Source organism: Lepisosteus platostomus, chromosome 2, assembly GCF_059453375.1.
Source record: "Lepisosteus platostomus isolate fLepPlt1 chromosome 2, fLepPlt1.hap1, whole genome shotgun sequence".
NCBI classification, from domain to species: domain Eukaryota; kingdom Metazoa; phylum Chordata; class Actinopteri; order Semionotiformes; family Lepisosteidae; genus Lepisosteus; species Lepisosteus platostomus.
The window spans coordinates 32968949-32996457 of NC_142612.1; the positions used below are offsets into that span (position 1 = coordinate 32968949).

At 41.6% G+C, this 27509-nt stretch overlaps 2 protein-coding genes across 4 annotated transcripts in view; both read right to left on the minus strand.

Moving 5' to 3' along the window:
- Positions 1–1798: 1798 nt before the first annotated feature.
- Positions 1799–9615, minus strand: cryaa (crystallin, alpha A). The gene is made up of 3 exons (XM_088606031.1): positions 9339–9615; positions 7589–7711; positions 1799–2707 (listed from the first exon to the last, which is right to left on the minus strand). Exons 1-3 carry the CDS (start codon positions 9534–9536, stop codon positions 2498–2500), a joined length of 531 nt encoding a protein of 176 aa, XP_088462157.1. The 5' UTR covers positions 9537–9615; the 3' UTR covers positions 1799–2497.
- A 14882-nt stretch (positions 9616–24497) lies between these two features.
- The window catches only part of cbsb (cystathionine beta-synthase b), a 32575-nt gene continuing 29563 nt past the window's right edge, over positions 24498–27509 (minus strand). For all 3 annotated transcript variants that reach the window (XM_088606054.1, XM_088606063.1, XM_088606047.1), the window contains exons 15-16: positions 27122–27206; positions 24498–24925 (exon numbers count right to left, since the gene is read on the minus strand). In XM_088606054.1, coding sequence (XP_088462180.1) covers positions 24816–24925; positions 27122–27206 — 195 coding nt within the window. In that variant the 3' untranslated portion in view covers positions 24498–24815. The remainder of the gene's footprint in view (positions 24926–27121; positions 27207–27509) is intronic.

A 27509-nucleotide genomic window follows, 5' to 3' on the forward strand; every position in this document is an offset into this window, starting at 1 on the left:
GTATTTCTTTGAACGCTAAACTCATTGAAAGAAACTTGCATTATCACCACATACCTAAGTACTTTAAACAAAAGCAATAAGAAGCTCGGACGCAGGTAAGACAATGCGGCACTATTTCTCCCTGACTGCACTTGGTGTTTTTTGCATCTCTGAGGGAGGAGAAGTTAAAGCGTGGATCTCTTTCCAGATGTGGGGATGTTTTGCTAGAGTCACCATGGGGGGGTCTCCTCAGCATTATGTAGCAGAAACAGTTCTGCTGCCGAAGGGAGCACAGAGTCTGCCATCCCCTTTCGGAGTCATTAGTGACAAACCTTGGCTGTGTTATTTATATCACTTGGCTTTGTGTGTCACCTTGTGGATGAGGCTGCTGCCGGCAGAGAGGCAGCTCCTGGTGACGCACTCGGGCCCCAAACCTCCCAGCAGCCCGTGTGCGGCAGGCCGGGAGGAGGCGCGGTCTCCTGGAGAGAACAGGTGGCATCACGCTGTCGTCACAGAAGCTGCTGCTTTGTGCAGCGGTGAGGAAGTGAGACGCATACAGTCTGAGCTGTCGATAAGCAGCTGCAGCCCCAAATTAGCCTCCTTTTGAGGAAAAGCCATCAAACTGAGGCTTACGTTGGTGGAGGGACTGGGGCTCTCTGTGATCGTGTAAAAGGCTTTGCTTCTATCATCGGTGCATGAATTAAACCGTCATCTAAAAAATGTCAAAACTTGATTATAGAGAAACCTTATTGTATATATCACATAGAAGGAGACACAAAAATACCAGGCTGATGACTTCTGATTCAGAAGAGCTTGTTCTAGATGATAAAACAGCTGCTTTGAAATATTCTTAGTACTGGAATTTAGAGGTCAAAGACTGAAAGGAAAACAGTGTTGCTGACTAGCTGAGGTCTAAACCAAGAGATCCGTTCTCTGCTGTAGAGCTGGGGACACAGGGAGAGGGTTGTGCCATGTGATCCTCACTGGTGTTGTTGAAAGGAAGACAGGGAACAGTTTGAACTTTCCCATGGACACTCAATCAGTTCTAGCTATGTTATAAACAGGACACCGCAAATAAGAGCTGTTGAGTAACTGTGGTGTAAGACTAACATCCCTGTTACCAGAACTGGGAAACCGTGTCTTAGATTTCAGGCCGGTTCATTTAGTGTTCCTGAAATCTCGTGTGAAATGAACAGTGAATTGTTGGAAACCCAAAAGGTTCCAGATGCCAGTCCTGATGAATTGAGAGTGATATATAGCACCTTTCGTCTTTCATAACATACCAGCACAAGAGATGTACTGCATAGAAGCTGGGTGAATTGCATGAGCTGTTGGCTACAGCACCACAAAATCCAAGAGCAGAGAGGAAAGTGAGAGACAGGCACACTCTCTTTTGAGGTCATTATAAACCAACAGACCTGTTCAGTCACCCATTTTACATCTTTTGTGTTTAGTTGTAACATTTAATCATTTGTGTTTGAAACAGATCAGATTTGAGTATTTAAAAGGTTTAAATATTAAAAAAACCTTCAGGTTTAATATTTGTGAAATTAACCTTCATGGTCAATTAACTTATTTTATGCTTCATGTTTGAACTGTAAAATCATTTAGACCTAGAAAAAGTAGTAAGGAGCAACTAAGAGCTAAGGATTCGTTTGTAAATTAATTTTGGTTTTATGAATCTAAACATTAATATGTTAGTATAAAAAATGTTTATAAAGCACATTTCACTTCTCGGGGGAATGATTGGCCACAGAGTTGAACTGCTTTATCAGTACTGACTTCTGCAAAGTGTGTTCAAGACAAAAAAAAACAACTATTTCATTTTACAACTTTATTTCTTTGTTGATCAGACTTCTCCAAAGATGTGCCAGATATTATTATAACAGGGTGAAAGCTACAGCACAGGAAAGAAAAAATGATCAACAGAGGAGTGGAAAGCCCATGGGTGGGAGAGTTTGCAGGAGCGTATCCCATTGACGGAATCTGTCTTTTGTAAGCACCCTCAGACTTCCATCAATATGCGCTTCATCAGGCTCGCGCTTAGGCCTCAGACGTTTCATCGCATGCCCAGCCAGTCAGGAATCAGTCCGTGTAACCGGTGCATTTGCTCTGAAACGTCGCTGTATCCCCTTTCCTTGTAATTAAGGATAACGTCTCAGGCGTCTTTTTCTTTGTGGGTTAAATGTAAAATGGGCCAGGCCAGTTCACGCACACGTATTGATAGTGGCCTCACGCGGCTTGTCGTTTTTTGTTTCTTTGCATCTCTTTGCTGTTCTGCCTCAGCTTGCTCCCCTCGTTCGTTCCCCACCCACCCACCCTCACTGCAATAGTAACTTCTACAGAAAGAGTAACTACCTATGTGCCGATGCCTACGCCATGGCTGTTGGGTAAGAGAGGAAAGGGGGTTGAAGCAAGGAGGGGGGAATTGGGATAGCAGTGGACCGTCACCCCACCCCACCACACCTCCGGACCCTCGAACCCCAAACCCTGTCCCCCCAGACATCTCCCTGCGCGCCTAAGAGGGAGCGGCGGAGGTGGGCTTCTCCTCTCGGGTCACGGGAATGTTGCGATCGCCGCGACTGGAGTCTGCCCCCGAGGAGATTTTGGGCCCGCAGAAGGTCAGGATCCCATCGGCGGACAGCGAGCAGGTGATGCCAGACTGGTCCATGTTGGAGGGCAGCCGGTAGCGGCGGTGAAACTCGCGGGAAATGTAGCCGTGGTCGTCCTGTGAGGGCAGACGAGAGACGAACTTGTCTTAGTGGACATATCCCACTATCCATTACCAGAAAGCCGGATCCAAGCCCCGGAAGCACAGGGCGCAAGGCAGGGTTACACTCTGGATGGGAAATCAATTCAGCGCCTTTAGTGGATTTGGAATCCAGGAAAAGAAAATGGAAGGAGTGGAAAAAGACTCCTTGAGTTATAGAAGAATGCCCCAATATTCTTTTTTTTAAGGATGAAAGATAATCTGATAATCAGAATAAAATATATGGTATAGGTATGGTAAGGGGGAAGGAATTTTAATTGAGCAGCTGATCTTTCTCTGGATCTGAGTGGTTTTCTCTGGATCTGAGCGGCCACAGGATCAATTGGGTTTTTACTATGGCTTGCTTTTCTTATGTGGCGATGGCTGATTTTAAAGCTGGAGTTGACTGAGTGGGGCAGAGCGGACCTGTGTTTTGCAATCTTTTGTTGTGCTGGGAACTTGAGATGGGAGGGTGTACTGGATGAGTGCTGAGAAAGACGGGCATCAGTAACGCATTGTTGAGGTTTTTTTTTTTCTCCTGCTTGGTTTGATCAAGTGTTACAGCAGATGGTCTGGAGTTTTTTATAGCGATAGTGTCTGGAACTTCCATGCCTCCCAGCTCAGGTTCTCTGTATTTCATGGTCCCTTCCTTTTTCGTTTGTTTCATTTACGGAGAAGGCTGAAATCCTGACTTGAGTTTTAATGCCCATTGTAGGTGCTTTTTGTGCGAGTTTATTCTGTTCTATTCAGGCCGAAGTTTGTAACTTATTACTGGGGTTGAATTTGGTGTGGGTGGCCTTATAAGAAACTTTATCAAGTGGCCTTTTAGAAGTGGAGAGAGTGGGTTGCTTCACCATCTTATTTACAGCGATTGCTTCACGTGTCATTTTGTGGTCCTGGGAGTTATTGTACGGCCATTCACCTATTGCGGCTGGAGTTGTTTTTGGTGCCATTGTCTTATTTCGAATATGATAAAATGTCAAATTAAGTCATTTTGGTGTCTTGCCTGTGAATTAGTCTGGGACCAGCAGAATAAAAGAACCTGGGAATTAGAACAAGAGGTTTCCTCACCTTTATTGAGGGTAGCTTGTATTTTATTTAAAGATATAATAGGGAAAGAGGTAAATCATAAGAGGTAATTGATTGGTTTATTTTGTGGGTGGTGTGTTATCCTTTCTTTATTCCTTTTTTTTTGTCTTCTCCTCCCCTCACAGCTAATAGGTACCGTTTCTGCTATAGATTGGAAAAAAATGTGAATTTCAAATAACATTCTAAGAAATCAATCGCCGCTACACCTTAGGCAAAACCAGGCCACTCATTTCAGGCTTTCTTAGTCGCAGAGGAATGTTACTACAACTACAATGTTACACACTCGTTTTTTTTTAATTGTTTTTGAAATTCTTCAGGGGCATTAAGCAAATTCTGGCGCCATCTGGTGGGCCCATGAGCAACAGGCATTGGTCACAGTAGGTCTGCAGAATGTCAGGGCTGAAAATATCGGGTTACAGGATGCAATAAGAATAATGATAAAATTCTTTGATTGCATTAAAATGACTCCATATTGCCTCATATGCTTGATGAAGAACAAAATATGTTTATAATTTTCTGTAAAGGTGTCACTTTTCCAAGATTCTGTAGACACTGTTGGCTTGCTCAAAGACCAGCCATTCACAAAGCCTAAACACAGGAAGAAATAAACTATCCTTCTCTCTAGAAAACATGAGCTCAAGGTATTATCCAGACTGCTGGGAGATATCTAGCTACAGCTTGACTTTTGATTTTGATCACATTCAATTTGCTTTCTAAGGATTGTACATTGGCTAGAATTCAGAAACTCCTCATTTCTCTGTGATCTGTATACATCCACGTGGGTGGAGGGATGAGCTCAAGCTCTGTGAGAACAGGTTGAGAGAAGTCACACTAGTGCAAAAGGCACAATGGGATCAGGTTGGGGACATAACCACAGTGGCTTTTCATGTGCAAAGCATTGAAACAGCTGTCTCTGCAACAGATTTTATATGCAAGGCGCTCATTTATAAAAGCTACTGATAACCAAGTATTAGCCCACAATCTATTTAGGATTGTTATTGTAGGTCAATTAACTCATCAGCAGAAAGTCCTGCAAGAGGAACAACTCCCTGGACAGGACACCAGTCCATCACAGGACACCAGAAAGACTGCACCCTGGATGGGACACCAGTCCATCACAGGACATAAGACAGGACTGCACCCTGGACAGGACAGCAGTCCATCACAGGACACAAGATAGGACTGCACCCTGGACAGGACACCAGTCCATCACAGGGCACAAGAAAGGACTGCACCCTGGACAGGACCAGTCCATCACATGGCATGTACAGACACAGAGATAATTAGGAGCAGGTACTCCCAGCCCTGCTCTTGGAAAGAGAAAATCAAAAAGTTTTTTTAGGTCATAAAAACATCTCCAGCCTTGGATTTGGATGTTTTTTGTGATCCAATAAGCAGGTGATTTGTTAAATTCAGTAATTTAGAGATGTTGAGTTAAACATCATAGGACTTTTCTGCCCTCAAAGACCTTCTTTTAATGGAACAGATACTTTGTTCATTCATCAGTGACTTATAGGTGGCCTAAAAGACCTTTGATTGAGAGACACCAATTAACTTAGTTATTATGTCTTTGGAAGATGGAAGAAAACAAGAATGTTTGGAGAAATCCCACACTAAACTGAAAAAAACATACAAACTCCACACAGAGGGTGCTCCAGTCTGAAATTGAATCAAGGATCAAACACTGCATACCTCCCCTCAACATTTAGCATTTAATTTTAAACCCTAAAAACAGAAAGCTGTAAAAAGATCAACCTAAATATTAAAAACTCCTTTGTGTTCGAGGACAATTCAGAAACCTAGAAATGTTAGTGAGCTCCATTACAATGTAGCAGCTGCAATTGTTTCTCTCAGAATATCAGCCGTGTGATAGTGCGTGCTTGTTGGCATTTATGGAACCTGAGAGGTGACACAGAAACGTCAGTATTCCAGAAGGAAGCCCTCTGGGAGATCTTGTGACGCAAAAGGGCTTAAAATGACAGAAAGGAAGAAAGTCTTAGCGACTCGTCCCTCCCTTGTGATTCTTGTGAAGTGTTATTTGTTAAAGGCTTTGTGAGATTCTGTTGGCTGGTTAAAATAAACTTCTTTGGGGGATCTGAAGTGAGCTGTCTTTGATTTGTAATGTTTTGGCAGTGAAAGAAAGAAACAATCAACAAACTATCCCAGCTTAATTTTTAAAACTTCTGTTGCCTTTTATGGTAATCTTATACTGTTAGAATTGGACAGTACTAACAGTACCTTCTCTAGTGGCTGACTATTGTGACTTTAGGCTGCAGTTATTACCCTAGTTTTTGCAGCTGACTAGAGCAGCCATAAACTGATTTACAACTTTGGGAATTTCACAAAGGTTAATTTGTCTGCGAGTGAAAGACTTAAGGGAAGTGCTTGCCATTCTGAAGTGGTTGTGGTGATGTTTAGCTTGAGCACTCTGCCTCTTGAGAGGATGACTCATTCACACCACACACAGGTTACCTTGCTGTTCTACATGCACTTTCAGCCCTAAAGTAGCCTGCATAAAATGAGGGCAAGAATACCACCGAAACCGTAGAATGACAAGCACAGGTGAATCCTATGAATTTTCAATTTTATGGCTCGAGGTTCAATTTCAGGACTGGAGAGGCCTGTCTTGTGGAATCTGCATGTTCTCCCCAGGTTTGTGTGTTTTTTTCAGGTATTCCCAATTTCCCCCACCTCCCCAAAACAAGCTATGACTGAATGGCTGCTCTAAATTGTCCCTTTCTAGGACGGAGAGGTTTAAGAGTATTTCATACTTGAAGGTGTTTGTTCTGGGAATGGGACTGAAGGGAAATAGACTGAGGGAACATGATGGGTTGATTGACCACCTGTCGCCTGTGGCTTTCCTAGTTTTCTGAAGTTGGCAAAGCAGATTCTGTATGACACGTCTTCTAAACAGCTGGGTGAGATTCTAGCAACTAAATTAAATAGCGTGCCAAATGGTCCCAATACATTTATATACCTTCCTATAATATTATGCTAAAGCTCGTGGCTGTCAGACATAGGAAACACCCCTGATTCTGTGAAAAAATATAGATAAAATTTGCACTCCCCCTCTCTCCCTAGCTTTTGTAATGTTTTTTTCCACCTAATTTAAATTCAAAGAGCTTAATTGGCATGACTTATGAATTACAAAGCATAATATGATAATATCATCTAACTTCCAATCAGGACTCTGCAAATCAACAGCGTTGTTCTTTGACATACATGCTTTAACTCCTTTACTTGGAATACTGTATGTCATACTGTATGAATGTGAAGAGTCATTCTCTAAAGAGTTTTATCAAAGCTGACATTTTGACTGACCTAACAGCTGATGTTTTCTAAATTGGATCTTAAGAAAAGTTACAGGCAAGAAGAAGGCACTCAGCCCAACGTGCCTGTTTAGTACTTAGCAGCTGATCGATCCCAGGATCTCATCCAGCTCTTTTCTGAAAGAAGCCACAGTATCAGGTTCAACAATATGGTTGGGCAACTTGTTCCACTCTCCTACAACTTTTTGGGTAAAGAAGTGCCCCCTGTTTTTGGTTTTTATTGTAAGGCTTTCCTGTGCCTGGGCAGAGTATGATCAAATCACCTTGGTTTATCACACAGTCTGCCTCAAACGGAATGTTAAACAATTCCATCTTGTTGGCCATGTTCTTTCAAACATTGAAGAGATTCAGAAATTGGCCTCAATCCAACAATAGCACACTTGAAAGAGGAGTCTGTGGCTTGTGGGGATGGAAACAAAGTCACGTTTCGGGATGGCCGTACCTGTCTTTCTCCATGCTTGCCTTGGATTTCCACATAGTCATCAATGATCTTCACATTTAGGTCATCAGGGGAAAAGTGTTTCACATCCAGATAAATTGTGAACTTGTCCCTGTCAGAGCGCACCTGTTGAAAGGCAAAGGAATAGTTTATACATTTGTCACTGCCTGTATCCTGAAGACAGACCCTTTCAACTGCTAAAGAAGGAAAACAATTCACATCCCCTAGTACTGTTTAAACGTGTCTTGACAAACATTAACACTATGCACTGAACCATTTTTTTCTCTCCTATTCTAAGAAAATGTGAGCTCTGCACACTTCCTGTGTTTTTTTGTTGTTGAACAATGTTACTTTGATTGTTTTAATAAATTCCAGATCAGAGAAAACCGAGAGGCGTGTTCTGTTGGCAAAGGGTCGTCCTATGTTCCAGGTTTCCCTAAGTTTATGAAACAATATTTTTAAAGACAGAGTTGTGATAAGAGATTTGTCAGATGTTAAGTATGCATCGAGACAGGGCTGCTGTGGCATAATGGGACATGCTCATTCCAAACTGAGGAACAATGGGTGGAATATTCGAAAGACCCATGAGGAAAAAATCAGTCTTTTTGGCAATCATGAAAATTAAGATCAGAAACCATTGATTTCAGTGTTTTAGGAGCAATATACTACATTTTAGGGTCTTAAACTCCTTTTCAGCCCTGAACGTAGCTGTAGCCCCACAGGTTTGATGCATAACATTATAAACACTGCAGACTAAGGTCTAAAATGAATTAAAGAGAAGACAGGATAATGAAAACATTGTTTTATAAAGAGGGAACTCTACCCTTCACTGGCTCATTCAGGGGCGTATATATGGGAGTGTGAAACTGAGTCCGTTCTGTAGCTCCCTGTCTGGCTTTTCCAGTGTAAACGTGGCCACGAGGAAGTAACAGGAAATGTTCAGATTGTAATGTAGATCAACAGATAACTGTAGCAAGATATATGCCTCTAAAGGGCAGCATGCACTCAGTCACTGAATTAGGAAGCAACGGCCCTGTCTAGTGACCTTTCTACTTCCCATAATTAGCGTACATTTCCCCTTCGCCCCCAGCGGAGCTGGAGAGCTGCCGAAAATGATCGGGGCTGCACTCGGCACAGTCTCTGTAACAGTTCCAGGAGAACAATTCCACCAGGAATATACAGCAAGGTGGGTGGATACCCTCAGATTCTGATTTGGAAATCATTGCCTCTCTTTTTGTTTCAATAAGATATTCAAGCATGTGAATTCTCAGCAACATCCTGTGAAATAGTTTTTCTGGGCCCACAAAAGATAGAATCAGTCCATTCTACTGATGCCTCTTATGCGCCTTAATTACGTAATGAAGCATCAACCAATCCAACAAAGAAACATCAGCCTGCCCACATCCTGCAAATGGAACAGACTGAATCCCAGCCACTGACTGTTCCTAATCTAAAATCTTTTCTCAGCTACCAAACATCCCTGATGTTGTGTACCCACACGGCTGCCACATACAAGAGCGGTCTGGGTTTTGTATTTTCAGACAGGTCAACAATTTCATGTGGTTAGATGGTGCCATGTAGGCCGGCCACTGGTTTTGCTTTTCTTTACAACCTTTTACGTAGAGAAATTCAAATTCGCAGAATTTCTCTGAGAAGAAAAAAACCCCGACTGGACTAAGATAATGTGCACGATGGTCCCCCCCCCCCCCACTCCCCGCCGGAGTACAGAAAGAACACCCTTGAAAGGATTTACCTCAGACATGCCGGAGTTGGCAGATTCCATGAAGTTGCGGAAGAGAGACTGCCTGTAGTAAGGGCTGATGGTAGATGCGGCATAAGGGAAAAGGTCGTACTCAAACAGACCGTCCCCGAAAAACTGGTCGAAGAGGCGGCTGGGGTTGAGGGAGGCCAGGGCGCGTCTGAACCAGGGGTGTTGAATGGCAATATCCATTGTGGCTAGCTGCTGCTCTTTGTACTGCTCTCAGAGTGGGCAGGAAGGCTGGGAGAACTGAACTGCTGTGGGTCCACTGGGCTCCTCCACCCTCTTTATATACCTGTTCCACAGAAAGAAGGCATTAGCCTGGATTTCACTGGAATGGCATTATGTCATGACAGGGGGGCTCCTGTCAGCAGAATCAATAGGGCTTGACCCTCAAACGACAGTCTGGTTTGCTCGCAAACACAAGGCTCCATGCCAGCACTAGATGGACAATGCCACCGAGCCAAAACAGGCCACAGGGCTTCATCCTCCAGAGGGATTTGTTTTCTCCCTAATTGTGTTTTGTCCTGATGCTGAGCAACTTGTAGCTCCTTAAAAACATAGGGTCTCCCTGTATTTTGAAAGCCATTGGAGTGTTATGTTGGTTAACTGCTGCTTAATTTGTGCAAATACCTTTGAAAGCCCATTTGTGCTTGTCCCCGTACAAGTGTTCTAGTGCATCTAATAGAGCCTCTTTTCTTTACAAGAATATGGAATTGGAGTTTGTTCTCTTTTTTTATCTGTTTTCCCTTACACAATTCCCTAGAGCCACACACAAGACAAAGCAGAATCTGTGAGACAAGGAGCAGTGGTCAAAAAACAAACTTTGCTCTTAATTTCATAAAGGGGGGCCTCAGAACAATCTGAAGACATTTGTTTTCCCAATACAAACCAATGACATTTGTCACTCGCTTTTGGTTTGCTCAGTAAGCAAAGCACATAGTTATGTGATGCCTAAACTGAAAAGTCTCATTTTAATGCTCTGTCTCACATGTTTGTCTGAAGCCAGAACAGGAAGCCTGGAAATTATTTTAGGCGCCTCACATGAGAAAAATATCTTAAATTAGGTCTTTAAAAATAAAATCGTAAACTATTTTCAGTTTGGTGTTTGTTCATTCTAGCCTGATTAGTAGTTAGTAGCTATTTGATCAAAGGATATCATGCAGTTAGTTCTTTAAAGTAACCAGGATATCAAGACATGGCTGCATTGCTTGTTCCAGACTCCCACGATTCTTTGTGTAAAGTGTTTCCTGTGCTCGGTTTTGCAGGCACTTCCATATAGTTTCATGAAGTCAATCCAGTTATGACAAAGATCAAAGGTGCAGATGGGGCTGTGCTGGGCTGTCGACAGGCTTTCAATCTTTAGGTGGACAGATCCTTAAGTAGCGTCTTCTTCCACGTGTCCTCAGGGTCGTGTTTCACTGTTCATCCTGAAGATTGTGCTGGGTTGACTTCATCAATGCTTTTGAGAAATTAGAAAACTTTTATCAGGTCCTCTTGTAGTCTTTTCTGTTCAAGACTAAAAAGGTTAATTTCCTCTGGGCTGTCTTTATTTGATATACTATATATGTCCTTAAGCCCCAGAATGTATCCAGTTGCTCTTCTCTGGACTGATCCTAGGGCAGCGAAATCTTTTTCCTCATGTGCTGTCCAGAATATTCTGAATAGGCCTTGCTAGTTCATCATACAAGATAATATCCCTTGATTTATTTATTTTTTTTATTTTAACTATATATATATATTAACCTATACAGTATACACATTAAATGTCATCAGCCAGGGGTTTGTCCAATCCCAATTATTAAAAATCTTTTTTGAATTTAATTTGCTGCTTTTACAGTGTTTGCTAATCCTCCTAGTTTTGACATCACCTGCAAACATGATTAGTTTACAAACAGTATCAGAATGAAGATCAGTGATATGAATTAGGAAAAGTAGTGATCTTAGTACAGACCCCGTGGAACTTCACTTATTAGTTCACCCTAATCTGAGCATTCTCTCTCAGCCACATTGTTTTCTAGTAACATTAAAGTTACTCTAGTCCTATAACTCTATGTCTGATGCTCATCATCCACCTAAAGCTGGAAGGTACGTCGATGGCCAAGCACAGCCCCATCTGCACCTTTGATCACTGTCATAACAGGTGAGAAGTTCTTTAATGCTAATACAGTATATTCCATCTTTGCCATGAAGAACAGTTGTATAACCATGCTTCCTTGTGGTGTACAATGTAATTACATTTTATTCCACTTGTATGTGGGAGTGTAAGATAAGATCACTTTATTAGCCATATACAATTTCTTGCATTAGGAATTTGTCTTTTCACATACCCTTGCTTGCTATCCATGAAACACACAGGCAGGGAGAGAGAAGCTTGGGGTTAGAGCACAGGGTTAGCTATTTATACAGCACCCCTGGAGCAGCTGGGGTTAAGGGCCTTGCTCAGGGGCCCAATGGAGTTGGATTCCTCTGTTGGCCACAGGATTTGAACCGGCAACTTTCCAGCCACAGGTGTAGATCCTTAGCCACAGTACCACCGCTCTGCCCTAATAAAAGGTCAAATTTGTCAAACTCCAAACTCGACAAGGATGGGATTCGAACCCACTTGTGCAGAGCAAAATGGATTAGCAGCCAATTGCCTTAACTACTCAGCTACCTCATTGCTGTCAAGTGTTGTTACACAACTGACAATATCTGTCAATCAGCGTACTGAGCTAGAGGAGTCACTTATTCCTCAATACTTGATCAACACAAAGCTTCCAAAGTAGAAGAAGGCACAGGTAAATATGAGACAGCTGTAAGAAACAAGAAAGCAACCATCATGGCCTGTGTCAAGCTTAGACAATGCGTGGCCCTTCCAATAGCCTCTGTTCAAAAGATAGGAGTTGAACCCAAGGCACTGTCCATTACATGGTGGACCTTAAATGCCGGTTGTCAGGACACAGCCTGTGGTCTCTACGCCTGAGATACAAGCCCTCACACCCTGTGGAACAGGAGCCTGCTGTCGTACCAGTGCTCTCTGTCCTGGCCTGCCTGCTCTAACCCATGGCTTGCTGCCCAGAGGGGGAGAGGAACCGTTAGGCTTGGGGCCCCAGAGATTTGATTTTCACCTTCCAGAGATTTGTCTTTCTCTGCTGCTTGCTGAAAGGCTGTTAGGTCTAGTCTGTTGTATTGATTAACGATTGTGAAACCACCCAGTGGCACTTTGTTTTGTATTAAACCAAACAAAGCATGAATTTCAATTGAATGGATGAAACACGTTGGTTCCCTCTGTCAAGTGGGGATAGTATTACTTTTAAACTGTGCAGCCTTGCTGACCTCTGTGCTGTTTTGGTCTAAAATCTGAACAATGGATCACAAACAGCTGATCATATTATTGTGTGGGATTGAGTCCTTTAGCCCTGTGACAGACAGCTGCTGGGCCCTGGGTTTGGTTCCTGGTGTGCCTTCTGTGTGGAGCCTCCATGTTCTCCCTGTTTATGCTGCCTGCACTGGTGTCCTGCTTGGTTAATTAGTGTCACGAGGCCAGGTGATCAGAGCTCATTCATGGAAGGCCAGAAGGGTTCTGGTTTTCCTTCCACTTGACCCCTTAATTGCCTAAATGGACTCATGATTTTCTTAATTGGACATATTGAAGACACTCCTTATTTTTGAGAAGCTGGAAACCTGCTGAACAGCGACCCCTGGGGTCCGGAGCTAGTTCCCTATGCTCTAAACTTTCCTGCATGGGGCTGGTGTCCCATATAGGATTCACTCCCAACTTCCTGGATAGGCTCTGGATTCCTTGCCAGGAATAAGTGGCCTCCTGACAATGACAATGAATAAAATTATTATTTTATATATAACTTTCTATAAGTTCTATATAAAAAGGGCTATTATGAAAGGTGATGTATAAAATGAATGATCCCATTAAAGCACAAAATTGATGTGTTTCTTATTATGTTTCCCAACCATAAGCTAGCCCAGTTGAATCCACACAAAGCTCATCTAAATCAGGAAGAGTGTGCCCTATATGGAGTCACTTAAAGAGCAACACTTCAGCTAATGGTTTTACTCCATGCTTAACTATGACAAGCTCTAACAACGATTTCTGTACCCTTCTGAGTTCATCTGTGCTTTACCAAATCTATTCCTCTGTGGTCATTTAGCTGGGCTTGTCTGCTGGAAAAAGATCTGTCACCCAAGAAAACAATTACTGTAGCAAAATTCCCCCCCCCAGCCCTCCTCCTCCTCCTCCCCCCCTGCCGTTAACCCAAGCAAGAGTCAATTACTTCCTCACTGGCCTTTTGAAAGCTGAATTAACATAATCCTACTGTGCTTTACAGTGCCCAGAAAAGGCTTATTGAATTTAACAGCGATGGCTCTTTTTCCACCTCAGAGACCCCAACAGTAACATGAACAGATCTCGGCACTGCTCGGAATGTGGGCGAGGCATTGTTGCGGAGGCACTGGTGAATGTAATGGGGGTTAAGTACTGGCTGCCATTCAGACTAATTCAGCAGCTCTGGTGCTGCAACCCTCTTTCATCAACAGGTTGTAAAGTCCCAGGGGTATGATTCTCAAATGCCTTACTGTTGACAGCTAGAATTACCTTCCTGGTAATCTTTTTGTGGTGTTTCCAATTAGTGTGCCACGTTAGAGGTTTCTACAGATGTGTTCAGTATTGATGATAAAACCAGAAGAGAAGACACCTTCAGGCTGATTTGGGCTGACTGTGTTATCTAGTTAGTTCAAAGCTATTGTACATTACTAACACCAGGTACAGAGCTCCACATTAAGAGACAGTATATTCTGTCTTCTATTAGTATATAAAATTGCTTGTAGACAAATTATTTTGCTTCTAGTACTTAAATACTTAAACATGTATATTGAACCCTTGTTGGCGTGGTCACATTGAATTCTGCTGCCAGTTTAGAAATATTTGCATAGATACTGTATTTTTAAATTCAAAATGATGTGAATCTACAGTCATAACTCATGGAGAAAAAAAGGTATAATTCCTTACATATAAATGGTGTGCGTGTTTGTGTTTGTGTCTGTGTCCAGGACTTGTGTCCTCTCCAGCGTGTTTCTCACCTTGGGGCTTCTGCTTGGCGGGATAGGCTCTCCGCAGCCCTGAAATGAATAAAGTGGTTAGAAACTGGATGGGTGGTCCAACTGCAGACTACCTGAAACACTGGTCAGGGTTCCACAGGGAGTGACTGAGCCTCTCATTCCACGTCTGTGGCGCTCATCACTTCCCAAGCCCACTAGGGACTTGTCAGCTGTCGGCACTTTCAAAACTCACACTTTTTACTACAGCTCACAATGTAGAGTAAATTCAATGTAGAGTAAAAACTGAGTAAATTCAGTTTTACTCCTGGTTTCACTGCGTAGTCAGCGGTGTTGAAGCCTTCTCTTCCCTCTGTTGCTTCTGTTGTTTGTGTGTTACGTGTGCTCTTGTACAGCAGCCTGAGATCCATGGAAAATGCTCCAGCATCATAGCAGTATTATTTTTACAGCAGTATTAGAAATAAGAATAATAGTCCTTCCTTTGTGGATGAGTGTTTGAAGATGCATTGTCACCCTGCCATCTCACTTTTGCAGGAGGTCGTGGCTCATTGAACAGGATCCTCCTAAATGGCATTTGATGAACAGAATGATCCCAGTATTATTACAGGGGGCTAACAGGTTTAGAACCAAAATCACATTTTTAACTTCTTAACATCTTCGCCCTTTCTCTTCCTTTGTACTGTATGTGCTTCACAGGGGGTCTTAGCTGTGAAGGGGTGAGATGTATCTAGAAGCACAAAATAGTTTCAAGGTGATGTAGGTCTTTGAATTGTGTGGCTGCAAGAAAGAAACTTGCAGTCAACAGCTGTTCTTCTTGAGGGTAGAAAATATCAATGAATATTCAAAGTCAATGTCAAAGACACAATTATCCTTGGGCGAAGCATAATTTACTCTGGTTTATCTGGCATACTCCTATTTTATGAAAAATTAAAAACCACATGTTCCACATCGTGCTCTCTGCTTCAAGGTTTGATACACACAGATTGAGTTTATTTTTTAATTTAATAAAAAACTTCAAAAACACATGTACTGAGAGGATACGGTCTTAGAAACTTGGAATTCAGTAACATAAGAAAATAAAAATAAGGTAGCAAATCAGAAGATGCCGTTTGACTGATGTAGCCGGTTGTTAGTACCTATTTCTTGAAAGACGCCAAGGTATCACCTTCAAAATGTGTCGGGATAGCTTGTTCCAGACTCCAACAACCCTTCCTGTAAAGAAGTGCCTCCCCTTTGTAAATGCAAACAAGTTTGTTGTAATTTTAATGCCTTCCTGTATATTTGCTTTTAAAACAAATCGACTCACATTCAGTTGCAAGTATGATCCCTCCCCAGATAAAAACGGCCAAGGAAACCAGTCAGCATGATTTTACTTCCCTCTAGTGGCTTCACCTTGAATTTTGCTTTCTCTTGATGTCAATTGATAAAATGCGAGATTAACATCTTTTATGTACAAAATGTAAACAATGAAAACAAAATACAACTCCAAATCATCAGAAAATATCATTAATATGATATGACGTGCGACAGAACTTTTTTTTATAGTGTACACATTTCCCGTAATTATTGTGACAAGCTCGCCTTTATTGTCTAACTGAAGCGCACATTTACATCGTTAAATAATTAAATGTCCAGTATTCTTTCATATGTGCCACCTGTCATGAAACTTCCATTACTTCCCGTTTCTAGCTGAAGATTTTGTAGGAAGTGGGCGGACGCTTTGAACGATCAAATTGTTCAGTGGTTGAAAAAAGAAATACAAAAACAAAGTTACAAAGTATGTCACAGTTGCTAACTGCTGGTAATGATGACGTTGTTGTTCACACAGCCTTCACACGCAAAAAAAGCTGAATTTGCGGAAAACAATTTGGAGGATATTTTACTATTAATTTGTTATAGGTTGCAATCACCAAATCATCGAGGATAATTTTTCATTGACATTAACTTTTAATTTCCAAACAAAAAGCTATTAACAGGAACCGCTTTCCTGAAGTACTGTGACCTAACCTAAAAAAGCGATAATATGTAAGTCATATAAGAAACGTTTTTATTTTATGTTATGTTCTTGTGAAGGCAATATTAAAAATAAAACTCCCAAGCAAATATTAACTGTTAATTCCCTTTACTCTCGTTTTTACATATCCCTTTAATCACAAATCTGTAATATTGCGTGTCTGATTTCTACGTCACACAGTTATAAATCCGAGCTGAATCTTTGAACAGACTGAGAGCGAGAAGCGTCATAACCATTACCTCTTGATGTACACCCAATACTACTGTTGGGGGTTTGATATTTTACATGTAATCGTCTCCAGGGATTATCAGACCTACTTCTGGAGAGTCGATAGTCCTTTTCACACTTTAAATCGGCAATTTCTAAACGTTTGGAACGTTTGTCTTGTAAAAGTCACAAGCTTCTAAAGGCAATACGCTGGGATGGGGGATGCTCTTCACGAGTCAATCGCTTTTTAACCACAACACACACGATGCTGTAACCAAGTGTTTTACACACTAGTCAGGCCCCCTGACTTTTCACGGCAATGCTTTGATTTGTGAAGTTTTAAAATGCAATATTCCATTCATTTCATTTGTAATTTTCTTATACATATTAAAAATTTTATGACAGATAACCTTTAAACAGCTGTGGTAGCTCAGATGGCAAGGGCGTTTAGCTCCTGAATGGAAGGTCCCGTGTTCAATCCTAGGTAGGGGCAAGGGCAAGCGATTGATGTAGCTTGCTCTAATTCCTTCCAGACGGCTCCCAGGTTCTTTCAGCCTGCTTTCCAAATGAGTACTGGGGGTTAATCCTTCTGGAGGTAATAGGCCGGCTGGAGTGTAATGCTGACCATATTACCTCCACTTCCAGTGTTGGATGGTTGAAAGAAATGGTGGCCCTTGCTCCCTATTCCCCCATGGGCCTTGATGACCTGAAAAGTGACCTACCTACCTAGCCTTTAAACACAGAGTGTCACTGGGAAAATGTATGTATGTAGTCTGGTGTGCTGCATGTATTGATAATGTGACTGTGTAACCATCAGGCATGAGGGAGAGAAAAACAATAAACTCCAAAGGAGAAAGCTAAATCTCTGAAGTTTCAAGGCCTGAAGGTTGATTTCCCCCTTCAGGTCCTGGGTGTGTATGACAAGCAGTTATTAGAAACAGTTCACATGCACATGTCATGAGAGTGAATTGTATTTAAGATATTATGTGAGAGCAAATGTGTCCTATCCACTGGTTGGAGTGTTCTGGGATCTTGGTTTGGTAGGGCTTCATATCCACTGGGGCCAGCGCTTTAGAAATCTAGGAGCAGTCCTTGTAATGGGATGGAGCTTGATGGACCTCAATGCCTACTAAAGGAACTGTGATGACAGAAGAGAGGCAGGAAGGGGTTAAAAATGATTAGACAAAGCAACTATGATTGCAATGTGGTAATATGCCTCCACACTCAAAAACCCTTGGTTTTGGTGGCTGTTCGACCGGGGCAGAGGTTTTAGGTAGTCAGGATAAGAAAAACTGAAGAGATGTGTCTTCAGCTTCGATAAAGAAGCTGATGCAGATTGGACATCCTTAACAAGGTTCGGTAAGTCATTCCACAGTTTAAGGGCTGTGTGACTGGAAGCCCTGTCACCTGCATATTCCTGTTTATTTGGCGGTTTTTGAGACAGACAGCATCCTTCGACTGGAACAGTCTTTGCTTACAGAAGCAAAAGATCACTTAGGAGGCTAAGTTATCTGCATGTGAATAAAAAAGCCTTGAGATGTATATGGTATCATATGGGAAGCCAGTGCAATAAAAACAGGACTTGGATGATGTGATTGTGTTTCTGTGTTCTAGTCAGAACATTAGAACAGTTAGATTCTTTGAGCTTTCTAAATATGGAGTGGACATTCTTAGTTATGTTTCTAAGATGGAGAAAAAAACCCGCTTTCAATGAGAATCAACATTAAGGTCAGGGTGAAACTTTTCGCCAAGTTACTGTACAATATTTTTCACTGTTACTGTGATGTGATTAACAGTGTGATCAGCCACATTAAAACTGGAGTCTGACATGTAATAACAAACTTTTTTTTTGCCCAATGATAAGGACTTCAGTTTTGGTTCTCTGGTGATAGTTAATAAGTGGTCTCCTGTCATTTCTGGGTTTCCTGTGTTTTATTTCAGTTTCACATTGGTTCTGAAAGTTAACTCTTATCCAAGACATACTGTTTTTCGGGCATATTGAAACGTACTTAGGTTTCTGTCTGAGGGGAGTTATCCTGAGAAAAGATGTACTTTTCTTTACTGTTTTCTTGATTTTCAAACATAGCTATTATGCTATGGAACAAGTAACAGGTTTATTCCATGCTGAAAAGAGAAGAAAACACAATGTTTTGGTCATGGAACCCTCTTCAGGTGTGACGCCTGAAGAAGGCTCCACGGCTGAAAGGTTGTTTTCTTTCTTCTCTTTTCAGCATGGAATAAACCTATTACTTGTTCCTTTGCAGCCTATGCATGCTGACACAGCTACCCACCTGAGCTATTATGCTTTGCTATGTAGTATAGGGTGGCTGCTTTACCATTAGAAAGGTTACAAACAGGAGGCCATTCGCTCAATCTAGCTAATGTAGAAGTTAATAATATATTAATCTGAGGACCTCATTCTTCTTTTTTTTTAAAGAAGCCCAAGTATAATTATTAAAAACACAGTTGGACATTTGTTGAAGTTGACCCACAAGCCCACAACCAGCTAAAGAGGTGCCCCTTGCTGTCTGTACTAAACCTAGTTCACTCAGTGTATTGAAGTATTATGAAGAGGAATGCATGAAGATACTCTCACATTGTTTACGAAAGCTATACTTTTTTAAATCTATATCTTAAATAATGGGTGTTCCTCTACAAATCCTCCAGTTGAGAGGTCTACATAAAGGACCAAAGAATCTAAAAGCTTCACAGCTCAAGGGCAAAGTATCCATAGATTTTGCCAAATCTATTTGAATCAGATGGCTTTTTTTAAATTCATTTTTGGGAATACATCTATAGCAAACAAAATATGGCTAGGGACAGTTTTTTATAGCAAGAACTATGTTCTGTATGTGCTACAACTAAAACACATTTTGGAGTACTTTCACAATGCTGTTTTGTTTTGATTAATCCAAACATTTCTGACTCCAACATGCCAAATCACATGGTCTTTAACATCATCCCTGGCGACATTCTGTTCTCCTTTGTTTTAATCTTACTGGATAGAACAATGAATTGCATACATATCTGTCATACATATTTTATAATCAAATCTGACGTGCCTGATTTCTATAATGGCGATGGTTGTGCACACATGTAATAAGGAATACAACAATTCAAAAAAGATTGGGATTATCGATAAACACTTATGTGTTTCCTTTTTGGATTACTTTTCCCTAGTTTACAGAACCAGTACTGCCTGCAGATAAACTTAGTCCTTCCACTGAACTATATCCTTTGTTTCTTTCAAATCCATCACTACATTTCCTGCTTGCAAAACCTACCACAGTGATAGTGTGCGTACACTACCCTCATCAGACCAGGGTTTGCAAAATGTACATATCCAGGTATCTGAAAAAATAGCCAGGTATCTGAAAGAAAGGCTTCACAAATCAAAGCAAGGTTGTGAAAGGTCAGAGGACCTGCCTAGTGTGTAAAACACTTAATTGCAGCAATTGTGGGTTTTATGGTTTAAATGCTATTGGCCCGTAAACAGCATCCCCCTATCCCAGTGTATAGTGCCGCATTCAATAAAACCAGCAGAAAAACAGATTCACAATGCAAAGCTGTGTCAGTCTTCTGTGTAAAAAAATCAGTTTGAACATCATGGTTGCGGTTTTAAAAAGCTGTTGAGTAAAAAATAGGAATTTTCCTGCTGTCAGAAGTATTGTGTATATACAGTAGTTGACCTTTACCTAAATGAAAACAGGACATTTAGAAAGAGTTTCAGAAATAAAACAAAGCTTTATTCCCGTGCTTACAGTCTGGGTAATTACAGACTGTGCTGTTCTGCTACCTATGGTCATATATGGGTTGTTCGCATGAAACTCGCAGTATTTCTCACGTTTTGAACGTACTGTATGTACAGTACACAGCGGTCCTGCAGTGTTCCAGACGGTGCGTGATTGCACATCAATCAAAACCCTGAGAAAACCCTCTCAAGTCGCGGTCTTTAAAATGCATTTGGTTTAAAGAATTTGTGTGTCTCCTTTGCAAAGATATTGGCGTCAGAATATTTACGTGTGGTCAAAAAAACTCCATAAAAAGAACAAAGTGAAGGCTGTGAAAATATTCCCAATGTACCTTATACACGATACAAGTGTTTTCGCTATTTAAGGAGGTTTCGTGAAAATGCTATGAGCGTGCCAAAATCATTTTTGAACTTCAAGCTAACTTTACCGCTGTAGCAGTAAATCACAAAATGATTCTTTTGATGGCCTTAGAATCCAACCATGCGATATAACTCAAACAACGCACACACACAGGTACTAATACACGAGGATACATTTATTAATACATAGAATATGCATATAAACCTAACAGATCTTATCGAGAGGGTTATCAGAATACAAAAGGTATATATTCAGTCAGTTACGAAGTGTTACACATCAAGAGGACATACGTTCAGTATATCATTCATTTAGACCGTTTCGTAAATGAACTTGGTTATAACTTCGACATTAGATACTCAAAACAAGTACATAACTCTTAGGAATTAAATTGATATCAACTGGTTGGGATAAAAATTGAATTCTCGAGCAGTAATGCAGTGAAGTTGAATACTCATCCAATCTCTGGATTGTCCTGCGGACTCAAAGAAGCAGTTGCAGGCTTGTTGCTGTCCAATCCGCGCTGTCTGGCTAGGTGCCAGGCTGTGCTGTGCGGTTTGCGACGGTGCGCTGCAGATGCTCACTGACCGGCTAGTTAGTGTTGGCTTTAACTAGCAAAGTTTGTGCACAGGAGAAAAGATGACTGTGGGTCCCAGCAAGTCAGGAAGAGGACCGGTTCGTTCCTGATGAAGAGCTAGTTCTGAATAGTGATTCAGCTGTCCACAGTTCCGACCTGTTCATGAGGCTTGCTGCTGATGCTAACCTCGGGTGGATCCTCTGGTTACTCTCTGGCAACCTCCGCTCTAGACTCTTAGAACAAAGGAAAGTTCTGGCACTCGGACACACTGGCCGTTCCGTGGTTGTCCGGGCTGAGCCTCAGGATGGTCAGGAGGCGCACTGCGAGAATGTCCTGCCCTTGGGAGCCTTCTGCTCCTGGGCCGTCCTGCCCTGGAATTCTCCTTTGAATTCCCTTTAGAATTGTCCGAAAAAGTCTCTCAGGCCCTCTGTGTTGCCTGTTTTTACCTGGAGGAACTTCAGCTCATTCATTGGCTGAAAGTTCCATGGGCATCAGAGTCCCACGTGGGTTACTCGGCCCTACCAGTCCCTGATTGGTTGATCAAGGTGAGATATGAGTCACTTACTCCTGACACTTAGGAATGCAGTCCAGATGTCCATCTGGCACTCCCTAGACAGATAGGCGCCAATGGATGACCATTGATCATGATAGCCAGGCTTAGCTAAGTGCATCCCCCTTTGGGAGCTGTCCCTTATCAAAAGAAAACATCTTTAAATCAGCCTGCATGAAAAGCTTCTCTGTGGCTGCACCACAGAGATGAAGAGAGAGATGGGGCCTCATTTGGGAAAGCACCGCAACACTTAATTCTGTTTTATTAACAAGCATTGCCGCTACACCGCGATGAAAAACACTTGTAAATCTTTTCTTTATAAATATTATGCCTCTTCCATAAACAAAATATATTTAAGTATTTCACAACTTTTTCACTGTGAATGTGCATGGAAAAGGCTACAACAACGATACTGAAAAGGGTAAGGAACTGCATGGGAGTCCCATTAAAAAAATCAAACACACAAAAATAGCAAAAAAAAACGCTGTACTCTGGGGGAGAGGACAAACTTTATTTGAAGCCATTGTTATTATTGCAGTGTTTTCAAAACAGATAATGGTAAAGAATGTTTGACCTAGAATATGGAAAAAATCAAGAGGTTACAAGTGAGAGGAGGCCATTATGCCCATTGACTCTGGTTAGTAGTTTACAGCTAATTGATCCAGGAATCTGGCTTGAAATAAGCCAGAGTATTAGATTCAAGAACACAGCTGGTAGCTTGTTTCATACTCCTGTTTCATACCATAACAAAATCCAATAGGATCTATTAAACTTCATGAACCTCCCTTCTTTATTTCAATACATGAAAACACCCCCCAATACAAGTCCTGCTGCTTGGGCACTGGGTTTGGACAAACTAATTCATCAGTCCCTGTCCAGCAAGCATAATCGGCTAGCATTCGTGTTCCAATACACCAGCTACCCAAACCTATCCATGGAGGGGGTCTATTTCTGAACATGCAGCTCCAGGGTCAGTCGTTTCCTTCACGCAAAAGGAATTGGAAACGATGCGACTGTATTTTCGGTATAAAATAGTTTACTGCAGTTCTTCTAGGAAATGCTCTGTTTCAAGATGCCCTATGCATGCTGTATTTTTCTCCCTGTATTTCTACTGACTGTTGTGTGGGTTTATTACTATGTATCCACAGGCTGACCTTCAGGCACCGCCATGTCAAGCACATGGTATAGCTCCTCCCTTGTTCAGTATTTATGGACCAACCGGTAATAAAGTATTTACATATTGCCAGTGCAAGCAAGGGGGAGGGGTTTTCGAGTCTGTAAAAGCACGGGGTTAAACAACCTCTGGCTCCTCTGGGAGAATCACCAGGTGTGTCTGGGAGCGAGCAGTCTTGGCACATCCATTGCCAGTGTCTCAATGTCCTTGTACATTTACAGTCACTGCGCAGACTCATCCAGCCAAATGAAAACATCCCAAACTTGCTCATCAAGTTTTTTTTTTATGAATACAAAAATTAAAGAGTATAGTGTGTAGATTCCACCCCTTACGGTGGCAGGTGGGATCCTGGGAAAAGCAAGTCAACCAGGACTGTGATGTGACTGCATGAAAGACCGCTTCTCTTTCGTGTCATTTGCACTTGTTTTCTGAAAGGGAGGGCTGGTAGGGTGCTCTGAACATCCATCCATCTCCTAACTGCTTCATCCAGTTCTGGGTCACGGGGGAGCTGGAGGCCATCCCAACAAGCAACGGGTACAAGACAGGGCACACCCCAGATGGGACACCAGCCCATCACAGGACACGCACACACATCTGGCCCAGTTGTCTCAGAAGTAAATTAATCTACCAACACGTCTTTGGACTGTGGAAGGAAACCAGAATAACCAGAGCAAACCCACACAAACATGTGGAGAACATACAAAGTCCACACAGATGGCACCTCAAGTCCAGAACTGAACCCAGGAACCCAAGACTGCTAACCACTGCGCCGCCATGCTGGCTCTGAACGTGCCAGATTTAAAAAGGTATGTTATAGCGGCCGAGTTATCCAGCACTCCAGGGCATTGTAGCTGCACGTACAGGAATGTGATTTCTTTTAATTTACAGAGTCTTTGCACATCAATATTTGAACATTCATAGAGTGGCAGAAATACCAACTGCGTATCAGATAAACTGCTCTTCTTCGAGGGAGCAGTTCAAAATCCACGCTTCAAGATATAAGCGGAATAATATTTGGTATACTACTAGGAACCAGTCAACAAATTTCCATCTTCCTCATTTTTTCCCCAAATTTAGCATCAACAATTATTTTTACTCCTCCCAAGTTTAAATCCCATTCACCGAGAGCCCTTGTGCTCACCTAGGGCAGGTGTGGAAAACATGGAAAACTGCAACCACTGGAAGCAAGACAATTGCAGTTTCACAGGTGTCTGGCAGGGGGCACTCTTCAGTCATTATAGCCCAATATAAAGCAACTCAACCTCAGCAGTGCTCCATCAATCGCTAAACCCCCAGATTCCTGGTCACAGTAGGATAAATTTAATAATACAATCCAGATCTCTCAGCATTATGGCCCAATTCATACTCTTAAAAGGGCTTCATGACTGAGCCATTCAGGAGCCCAAGTGTAAGATTTGATAGAAAATCTTTTAAAAGGCTGCAAACGTGTAAATAATCATATTAAAAATATTTCCCTGCTTACAAAAGAAACATGAAAATATGATGCATGTATATTTCAGGATTTAAACTAATCTGAGGGTAAGCTGGATTTTGTCAGCCAGGGAACCACAAAACATTTAAAAAAATTAGAAAAACCTACAACCTTTTTTCTTTTTACTAAGGACACTTCCAAATTCAAATTATCATTGCCTTTGTTTCAGAATTGACAGCTGCTGTTAATGGCAAGTAATTATACTATGATGGAGTCTGATTTTCAAGAAAATGTAAGAGTTTGCTACATTCAATGTTGTGTCCTGCTTTTACAGGGGTGGACCAGGAAGGCACCTCTCAGTTCTCGCCTTGTTTCTTCTCTTTGGCAGTGACGAAGTTGAGGAGGTCAATGGCAGTCACAACGCCAAACACCATCTGCTTCAGGCAGGGAGAGCCGTCCGACAGATCTGGAAGAAGAGCAGGAGGATGAGGAAATAAAGCACACAATCTACTGCCACAAGAAACTAGAAAACCACTGATCGAGAAATCTGTGCAGCGCCTTTCATGCTTATCAGAAAACAGACTATTTCAACTATTCAATAAAGTAAACGTTTGCAAACCAGAGCAAGCCTTTCAGCTCATTTGCTTTCTAGCAATTGATCTGAAGATTCCATCCAGAGGCTCCCTGAAAGAATCCAGGGTACTGGCTTCAACAACATGACTGGGTAGCTTGTTCCACACTCCTGCAACCCTTTGTGTAAACAGGTGGCTCCTATTCTCAGGTCTATATGCACTTCCACATTTTGATTTTGGTTTTGTGAATGTGTGGGACCAATAAATTACATTCACGTCAAGGGATCCTTTCATTAATCATCAGCTGGAAGCAGTTTATTTCATTTGGTCACACAGAGTTCCACTGAGCAATAAAAACAAAAATTTGAGAAAGCCTTCCTACTGCAATTCCCATCATTATTATAGTTCATCAATTAAGAATTATGGCGAATTGCCTACAATAGTTTTACATTTCTTTTTAATTCTAATTTGATTTCAATTTGAGTACTCTGCCACCAAGAACGCTCCATATTGAAGTTATTCCTGGCTGTGCTCGACATGCAAGATCAGGAAAAAGATGCACACACACCAGCGTCAATGCCAGGCATCCTGGGAAGCCTGTGCTCGCAAAGACTGAGAAACTCAGATGCACCCCTTGCACACTGACCACGTTACATCTCTAGTTGATGGTAGTTTAAAACAGCCTCCTGGACGAGAATTGTACATTCAACAAAAATAACATTGTTGAAAAGACATGGAGAGATGGGCACCAGGATTGGTCACAAGAATAAAGCAGGCTCTGACATGGTTGAGGAGCATTGGAAGTTATTCAATGGAATATGAAAACTGATGGAGCAGGGGCTGTTAAGCTTTTGTTGTGGGTTGAGATATTTTCTGATAATAAAAATGTAGTCACAATAAAGTTTTAAATCAAGATGGAAATAAAATGCATCATACTGCACTCCGCTGAAATATTCACAACTTTATCATTTTTGGCAGGGGTGTCTAGGACAAGCTCTTTCACGGGACAGAGAAGGCAAAACAGCTAGATACTAGTGTGCTTGTGTCTGCTCCCTTTGGCTCCTGGTGTTTAGCTGCACAATGCTATGGTTTTCAATATGCCGGGTCTTTGTATATTTAACCAATCAATTAATGTAACGTGAGAGAAGAACATATCACTTTTATACGAGCAGGTATTTTTCTTTAAGCTCATTCTGCTCAGGCTAGTGTGTAGATGCTGTCAGATTTTTTTACTTTCTACTAAATAGCTCTACAGCGGTCAGCCACATGCTGCTAAAAGCCCAAAGTGCAGTGTTTGTTTAATCAGAACACACAAACCCAGGGACATTTTGGATATCTCAAAATTACAACCAACAAAGGACTTTGCTTCTGCCTATGGGGCTCTTGAACCCAAAAACCTAAAACTAACTTGTTTATCTACCGATCACATGAGCCAAATTCAAAAAGCATGCTGTGCAACTTCCTCAAAGAAGGATGGTTCTGCACCAAGTATCAGCCTTCTCTCGGCTTAATCTCATTCATCTTCCTGCAGCCTGGCACAGCCTTTGTTAAAGAAGGTGGATAAAGATGTTAAAGGAAGTGGCAAAGGGCCACTGTAAGGTATTAAGGATGTCAATTCAGACTTAAGGACAGGGATGTGAATTTGGCCAACATGCTGTATTCTTTGGGTACTTCTGGCACTTTTTGTTGCATCATGGAAATTTATAATGGTTGACAGAACTAAATAAATTCCATACTAAATCTGCCGTTTACAATTTTAATCATGTTAGATTCAAAACACACATCCGATTATAATACACAATACTAAACACTATAATATGGGTTTGCTTTTTAATCCTGTTTATCCATACTTTAGTTATAAAATAAAAACCCAGAACATTTTCATCCGGATGATCGTGAGAACAATTTGGAGCCCTTCTCTAACTGAGTATGGGGATCCGTTTTTCTCCAAGTCATTGGGATAAATCTATGAAGAAAGGGGGAAAATATCCGTCTTCACAGACAGGGCATCTTGTTATTTTTACCTGGTGTGAAACTAATACACCGGCCTGTTTCGGTCCAATATTTTACCAGCATTTTTACACACTTACACTGAATCTGTTCATGGACAACCAGAGCGAAGTGGTCGATCTCTAGGATCCGGGACAGTTTGCCCAGGTTGTCATTCAGGTGAATCTGGAGTAAAAAGACACTGATTGAATTCAAAGGGTAACAATGTCACAAGCTGTGTGAAGCACAATTTTTTTAAATGTCATGCCTTTGAAATCAGTTTTTCCTTAAAGGTATGGCTATTCAGAGATATGTTCACTGTTGCACAATGTAGTAAATGCGTAACGTTTGCATTTGTCATTCTGACAAATACAGCAAATCCTTCCTTAATATTTACTGAACAGTTAAAATCTAATTTGAAATGATTCTGCAGAAAAAGGAGATGGTTGTTAATGGGTAACAAATTCCAAGAAAATGTAAAAACACTTA